General features: G+C 41.8%; 1 protein-coding gene across 2 annotated transcripts in view; it reads left to right on the forward strand.

The window, feature by feature from the left end:
* The window catches only part of LOC147632822 (Ribonuclease II/R family protein), a 29,571-nt gene extending 25,652 nt beyond the window's left edge, over nucleotides 1-3,919 (forward strand). For both annotated transcript variants that reach the window (XM_086807705.1, XM_086807706.1), the window contains 3 exons: nucleotides 8-2,326; nucleotides 2,425-2,496; nucleotides 2,588-3,919. In XM_086807705.1, the coding sequence (XP_086663831.1) occupies nucleotides 8-2,326; nucleotides 2,425-2,496; nucleotides 2,588-3,004 (2,808 nt within the window). In that variant the 3' untranslated portion in view covers nucleotides 3,005-3,919. The remainder of the gene's footprint in view (nucleotides 1-7; nucleotides 2,327-2,424; nucleotides 2,497-2,587) is intronic.
* The last annotated feature ends 4,407 nt before the right edge of the window (nucleotides 3,920-8,326 follow it).

The raw sequence follows: 8,326 nt of genomic DNA on the forward strand, positions 1-8,326 counted from the left end.
TGTGCAGATTGATGGGGATGTTGTGGCCATTGTCCTCAACCCTGTAGCTGCTTGGACCAAATTAAGGGGCTCTGTTGCCAAGCAGAACAGTAGTGACCTCAGTGCTGGGTTGACTGAAATTCTGGCTTGCAACAATGAGTCAGTAAACACTGAAGTTCCAGAATTTTCTAGTGGTGAAGGTCAATATGTCAGTTTAGAACAGATGGAGGCGGCAACTAGCGGAGGGTTCAGTAGTAAATCCAGTGTGGAAGCAGATCCAAATGTTTTCTCAGATGTCCAATCGACAATTAGAGGGAAAATGATGAATGATAGGGTAAATTGCCAGCTCTTGGATGACTCCAGTATACAGAATGATTCATCAAAAAATCACAGGAATGTGCAGCAACAGCATAGCCTCCTGCAATCAGAGTCGACAGATGTTTCCCTATTAAGCAATGCAAGTAAAGCTTTACAGGATTTTGTGGCTCTTGTGGCTTCATATCCTGACAAGCGGCCCACTGGCGAAGTGGTTGCCATTCTAGAAAAGTCGGATCGCCGTGAAACAGTGGTAGGATTTCTGGAAATCCATCAGAAAGCTGGGAATAAGTGCAGGGAAGACCCGCCAAGGAGATTGCCTCAGAACAATGCTTTGACACTAATGCTTGTGCCTTCTGACAGTAGGTTTCCAAAGATGGTGATCTCTGTCAATGCATTACCTCCTGAGCTGAAAAAGAAATATCATGCAGGGGATGCAAAACTTGAAAGTGAGCTGGTGGCTGCTTTTGTGAATGACTGGAGACCGGATAGTTTTGCTCCTTATGCAGTCATCAGTCATAGTCTTGGTCAAGGTGGGGAGATAGAGGCTCAATTGGCTGCCATATTGTTTGAACATGCAGTCCACAGCGCAGAATTTCCTTCAGCTGTGTTGAAATGTCTTCCAGAGGTACCTTGGAATATACCTACTCAGGAGTTGGAAAGGAGGAGAGACCTCACAAGATGTAGGATCTTCACAATTGACCCACCTACAGCTAGAGACTTGGATGATGCATTGTCTATTGACAGGTTGGAAAATGGGTTTGTTAGGATTGGTGTACACATTGCAGATGTTTCCTATTTTGTTCGTCCAGAAACGGCTCTAGATAAGGAGGCTCAAAATCGCTCCACCAGTGTGTACCTTATCCAACGTGTTCTGCCTATGTTACCTCGTCTGCTTTGTGAGGAGTTGTGCTCCCTGAACCCTGGGGTTGATCGGCTTGCCTTCTCTATAATATGGGATGTTGATAACTCTGGGCAGATTGTGGATCATTGGATTGGCCATACCATCATAAATTCTTGCTGTAAGCTTTCTTATGCTCATGCGCAGGATATTATTGATGGGAATGTCTTTGTCAACAGCAATTGTGACCTAGAAAATTGTACAGAGGATTTCGGGTTGCCTGAACTCCATGGGAACTTCAAATGGGGAGAGATCTTTGATGACATAAAAGCTCTGCATTATCTTGCAAAACATAGGCGTGATGCAAGGTTTGAGGCTGGTGCTCTCAGGCTTCAAAATTCAAGGCTTGTTTTTGCCTTAGATGAGGATGGGATACCTAACAACAGTAGCCTCTATGAGCATCAGGACTCCAATTTTTTAGTGGAGGAGTTCATGCTTTTGGCCAATATGACCGCTGCTAAAGTCATAGCTGGTGCATTTCCTGACTGTGCTTTGTTGAGACGCCATCCTGAGCCTAATCTCCGCAAAATGAAAGAGCTGGAGGAGTTTTGCAACAAGACTGGGCTTGAATTGGATGCCTCCTCCTCTGGTGCCTTACACGAGTCTTTAAGAAAGCTTTGTGAAAGTCACAAGGGGGATTCTGCTCTGTGTAGCATTTTGATGCTGTATGCAACTAAACCAATGCAGCTAGCTAAATACTTTTCCACTGGGGAACTGAAAAACGAGGAAGAGTGGGCTCATTATGCATTAGCAACACCGTTTTACACCCACTTTACCTCTCCAATTCGCAGGTATCCTGATATTGTCGTCCATCGAACATTGGCAGCAGCATTAGAGGCTGAAGATCTTCTCTTGGGGTCATTGGGTTGTTTAGTGAAAGAAAGGAAGACAGAAAGTGTAGGTTCTCCAATCATAAACAGATACTTCACTGGCGCATGCCTGGACAAGAATAAAGTAGAATCTTCTGAAGGCCAACAGGCTTTGCTCACTGCTGCGAGCAAGCACAAAGTCCCAGGAAACCAGGAGCTGGCTATGTTAGCTGAGCATTGCAACAGACGGAAACTTGCAAGCAGGAATGTGAGAGATGCTAGTGACAAGCTTTACCTTTGGGCTATGCTTAAGAAGAAAGAGGTAAAACCACACATAATTTTGAAGCTTTATATGTTAAGAGTTTGGCTTCTCTATTGTCTACTCATAATTATTTCCATGTGGAATATTGGATTTTGCAGGGTATTCTGTCAGAAGCACGGGTACTGGCAGTTGGGCCCAAATTTGTCTCTCTCTATGTTTATGGGATTGCTGTAAGTATATTATCACTATAAATATTTGAAACCCTATTCTCAACTTAATTTTGTGCCAATCATTTAATCGATTTATTTATTTTTTTCGCAGATGGAGCGACGTGTTTACTACGAGGACACAGAAGGACTCACAGTAGAGTGGTTCAACATGACGGGTACTGTAATCCTAGATTTGGTGCCGCAGAAAAAAGAAAAACAGGGAAGAGGTAGAGCCTTCACTGATGTGGCCTACCTAGTGAATCCCGCTTACATCTGTGATGACACTCAGGTTTTGAAAGATGCAGTCTCTTCAATCCAGGAAAGGCAGCAGGTCAATGCTAACTTGGGTGATGAATCAGTGCCAGAATTCAAAGAAGGCACTGATGCTGACAAGAAGCCAGAAGCTGCTGTGCTGCCTTTGACTCTACGCCTCTTAGCTCCAGTTCCTGTGCATGTATTTGCCGTTGGAGGGGACAGTCGACCACTGGATATAGCCGTGCGGCTTTACCTGAGCTCTTATTTACAGTGAGATTTAGCTGTAGAGGCAGTCCTCTTTTCCTCGTCTCCCTTTTTTCCTGGAGTTGAAGGGAGGGCAGGACCTGGTTGTTACAGTCACTTTCTTGCTTTTTCAAATTTGTTTCAGCATTGCTTACCCTTCTTTCCACAAGGCGGCTATGTATAGCCTTACTACCTTCATTGATTTGATACCCTAGTTTTTTCAAGCGGTATCTCACTTTGACGACTGTCGGAGTCTGCAGCTGTCACTTGGATGGTTGGGTTGTCTATACTTGTAATATATCTCTTCCTTATAACTAGCAGTGGTGTAGCACCTCCATGGAGGAGGGGGATTGCAAACTCACATCGATTTTCATCCTCATGATTTGAGGATTACTCTTTTTAAATCCAGACTGCAGCAACTACAAGTTGGTGAGGAGCTCAGCAGATCTTGTGGCTGTTCTTGATCTTCGGTGCTTTTTAAATCCAGACTGCAGCAACTACAAGTTGGCGAGGAGCTGAGCCAATCTTGTGGCTGTTCTCGATCTACGGTGCTGTTTCTGGCTTGTACAGGAGTTGGGAGTAGATGGTTGCAAAAAACCCACTAATACTGGGCCAGATATGCTTTGGATACAGTACATTTTAAGGATCCAGCATCATGTGTGGCTTTTCAGCATCAGGATATATGCCCCTTTTAACGCAATTACCTGGTGTTTTGAAGAGCTAGAAATGATCGTGAGAGGGACAACTTTTTTGGGCTCTCTTTCTATATGTAGCCGTTGGTTGTGTTTTGCACCTTGGAATATTAGTTATGTAAATCATTTCATGTAATGACCTGAATATGGAAGTTGCAATGCAGCTGTTTCATCTGAACCTTGTTTTTCATAGATTCTGGACACCTGAACCTTATTTTTCTTTAATTAGATCGTCATTATCCTTTACTTCTAAAGCTTTTGGTTTCAGCTGATTAGAATATATTTGTTCTGCCCCATCATTCTCGATTCCACCAACAGTTACGATTCTCATCTGGGAAATGCAGTTGGTTCCTTCCAGCCCAGTTTCTTCGCTTTTTGCTTCATGCCAGACCTCTTGCTGTCCATTTCCATGCGTTCCACCAGGTATGTTTGCCTTGCGGACAACGATTTAATTTAATTTGAAGGGAGAAAAATCACAATTCATGGAGCACACCCTATTTGAAACCTAACAACCTGAGGCATGCAAAGTGTTCTAGACATGGGTGAAGCAAATTTGTCTTTTTGTGGCTTTGTACACTGCTTTTGACCCATTAACACGTTATTGATATTCTAGAATGTTTAATAACGTAGACTGTATCTGTGGTCAATACTAGTAGAAGCTATGTAACCCCCTCAATCGAAATTGTGAAATCGGTTTATGAATATCATGATTTTGTGAGGTACGTAAGCAGTTTCCATTCCAATGCCGAATTTGTCTAAAGCTTTTTAGCCTTGAATGGTGTGTTCTTTTCATGAAGAGAGTCTAAGTTTGCCCAATGTGCCTGTTGTCCACCTTGGTTGATCTTCTTCGCCTTTCGACCATATAGTCCCAGTGGTGTGCACAGTATTTCTAAACAGTATTTTTAAGATTCTTCATACCCTGCATGCAATCCACAAATGAGCTTCAAACATGGGACAATTCTGTGATCCCAAGAGGTCAAGTAGATGGTAGAACCTCCATCTACATTCTGTAGTGGAGCTCCCATGGAAAGGCATTGCGGAAAAAGGACATGTACGTTAGCAGCACAGACATTAGAGAAACCAAACCACTTGCCTTCAACTGACATATGGCCACTTGTTTTTTAAAACAGAAGCTCATGTGCGCTCAAGTTAATGAAGTGCACGTGTCAAACCAACCAACCAATCAACTGCCCTTCCTTCTCTCTTTCTCTGTCTCCTCCGCTCCCTGCTTGGCGTATTCCAACGCCCGTGCAGGGGGCTTAACACCTTGCTTTTGGGGGCTCTAGCCTAGTTTGGCTAGTCAAGCTCAGGTGTCTGGTCCAGCCAGGCCCAGCACGGCAGGCACCATTCAAGCAATGGCAACGCCCATTTGCATAGCTCCATCTTTCATCAGCGTCCATCTCGATCAGCCCAAGCTTTCAGAAGTGCAGATGATGAGCGGCATCGACATCTTTAACCTTCTCTCACTGTATTTAAGAGTCAGTTCACATGGTTGAACACTAAACTCAAGAAAGGTGCGTTTCCATGTCTACCTATGACTAGAGTTACGAGACCTAGCACATGGAGGAGGAAATCTTCACTTAGGTAATGGAAAAGATTTGCAAGATATAGTGGGGCACCTCAAGGCAGCCGAAGTTGAGGAAAATGTCCAAGGGAGGTAACTGCCCTTCAAATCCCCGTGGGTGGATTGCTTGCAAGTTGGTTTGAGGCAGGCAAGTACTTTGAAACATGGGATAATATATAGCCATGGACACATCCAATCGAGTACATAGCCAATACCACGTGTCACCAACAATCATGTGGGCGAACATATACTTTGAAACATGGGTTAATATATAGAAACAAGCAATAATATAGCCAATGCCACACCAACAATGAGTGGAAAAATGACAATTGCAACAATGCTTGAGTGAAGAGATAATCATATGCTTTGATCACTTCCATAACTAAACCTAACAAGATTGGAGTTTTTAAGCAAATCAAAGATACTCAAATGTATAAAACTATGGATTGCACATTCTATTCAAATGAAACATAAGGGTGTAGAGTCCACTAAAGTCTGGTTACAAAGGCAATTGAGTAGTATTCCATGATGGAAGAGCTCTCATTGAAGAGTTTTTAATACCAAACCCATCAAGCATTCACTTGGGATTTTCATGTAGCAAAATATAAGACAAAGAGAATATAGACTAGAACAATGCAAGTTAGATCTATCAGAAAATGCTTCACTCTCCCGTTTTATCATTTTAATATAGTATGGAATTTCATAATATTGCTAGTATTACATTGGTTCAAAAGTGAATCTACTTGGATACTCTACTTTACTTTGGAGGGGTAGTGTTTTCTTGGGGGGGGGGCGGGGGGGGGGGGGAGGATATTCAATGATTTTTTTTCAACCTCTTGATATGTGAATTTTCATGTGTCAGATGTTAACAATCCTAAAATGGGATTGATCATGGTGATAGATATAGATTAAGCAACATAATTAAGGTGGATTAAACCACACTAAGAACTCCATAACTAGAGAGAGAGAGAGAGAGAGAGAGAGAGAGATTGCACACTCAACACTCAATTCTATTGCATATCTCAAATGATCCATACAATGATATAGGCTTTCTAGCCTTATCCCACTTTACACATCATCATCCATGTGGCAACTCACTCTTTTGGTCAACACTTACACACCATTCAATATTACATGTGGCATTCTTATCTTACCACAATATCTTGCACCTTTAGGGTGCTTTCCCTCATACACACATCACCGCGATTACATCTCTCAACACCCCCTCTTAATCAAGGTGTTCCACAAATCATCCATCACCCATCAATGTAGCATTGCACAACCGCAATCGCTACCTCTCAACACTCCCCCTCAATGATACATTAGAGTGTCCATCAAACGAACATGTGTGTGAGTGTCTACCATCTTAGACGCCTAGTCCATTTTGAGCCGGCTCGCTCATATAGAGGAACCACTAAGTCCAATTTGAACATATAAGTTTGGGTGGGAACCAACCCATGCGCATGCACCTCACGTGCATCGCTCATGCACACATCACAATAACCATTTTGTAAAGCCTTCTCTATTCTCACACCTTCATCTTTAAGTTGTTGCCATTTTCTTCCACTGCAACCACTTGATTGAGCTCCAAATCGTAGCTCTCCTTGTCGCAATAAAGTTTGCCTCCTTAATGTCCAAGTTGAGTTTTTCCACATAGCCATTGACATGGCCTCTATGAGCTCCATGATGTGTATGCTTCATCCCCACACACCATCTTCAAGGGTTCTTCTTCAAAATGGTTTCTCACAAGAAACCAAGGTGCATAAACCATTGTGAAAGTTCCTATAGCGTTCACAACTTTGCTCATCTCCTTGAGCAACATCAACAAGTGCATCCTTTGAGTCCACCATCTCACTTGCCATTATCTTGACAAGCATGCACCTCCACACATGCTCTTTGCCCAAGTGCAAAGAACCATAGGATTCACAAATCCCAACATGGCAACCCTTTTCAAATACGAGCATTCTTCTATGCTCAAACACCAAATTAGAGGCAAAAACACCACAATACCTTTACAAATCTCCTTGGCAGCTTCTCCTTGATGACACCGAAGACTTCATAGCCTTCATACTTGCTGAAATCTCCATTTTCAGCTTCTTTGATGATGAGCAGGCTCTCCATGTTGTAAAACTCCCATTTGCAACTCTCTTGGGTAGCTTCTATGCAACCTCGTTGCAAATCTTCTCTCAAACTTGAGAATGGCAGCTCCAAATCTCTCTCAAATCCTCACAAATGTAAATCCAAATGATAATATGAGTGTGCTAATTCTTTTTCATAATAAATTGAAAATAATGCTTAATCAAAGAACTCATAACCAAGAAAAAAACTATATATAGATATTCACCATGACCAAGAGCCCACCCAAGCTCTGATACCATGTTAATCCTCCTAAAATGGGATTGATCATGGTGATAGATATAGATTGAGCAACATAATTAAGGTGGATTAAACCACACTAAGAACTCCATAACTAGAGAGAGAGAGAGAGATTGCACACTCAACACTCAATTCTATTGCATATCTCAAATGAACCATACAATGATATAGGCTTTGTAGCCTTATCCCACTTTACACATCATCATCCATGTGGAACTCCTTTTCCACTCTTTTGGTCAACACACACACCATTCAATATTACATGTGGCATTCTTATCTTGTCACAATATCTTGCATCTCTAGGGTGCTTTCCCACATACACATATCACCACCACGATTACATCTCTCAAACATCATATGTCTAAATTTGGAGGTATTAAATTTGTCCCTTTTTGCATTATTTTAAATATTTTTTTTTTCAATTGAAAACCTCTTGATATGTGTAACTTTTTTTGTAAGTCCATAAAAACAAGACTTCTTCTATTTGAACTTATGTGTTATCTTACATAGTCCTAAATGAACCCTCTAAGTAGGCAATGGATTGGATTGCTTGCAAATGTGTATCTCAAAATATTTATAGAATGTGTTTGTCCCTCAAGCTATCAAATCACGAAGCTAATAATCTTTAAATTTAAAAAAAGGGAGGGGAGGTCTGAGTAAAGTACGATTCATATTAAGAAAAACATATACAACAAATAAACATATATCAAGTCAATCTTCT

The sequence above is a fragment of the Cibotium barometz genome, chromosome 13, assembly GCF_041138505.1.
Source record: "Cibotium barometz isolate CiBa-2024 chromosome 13, ASM4113850v1, whole genome shotgun sequence".
NCBI classification, from domain to species: domain Eukaryota; kingdom Viridiplantae; phylum Streptophyta; class Polypodiopsida; order Cyatheales; family Cibotiaceae; genus Cibotium; species Cibotium barometz.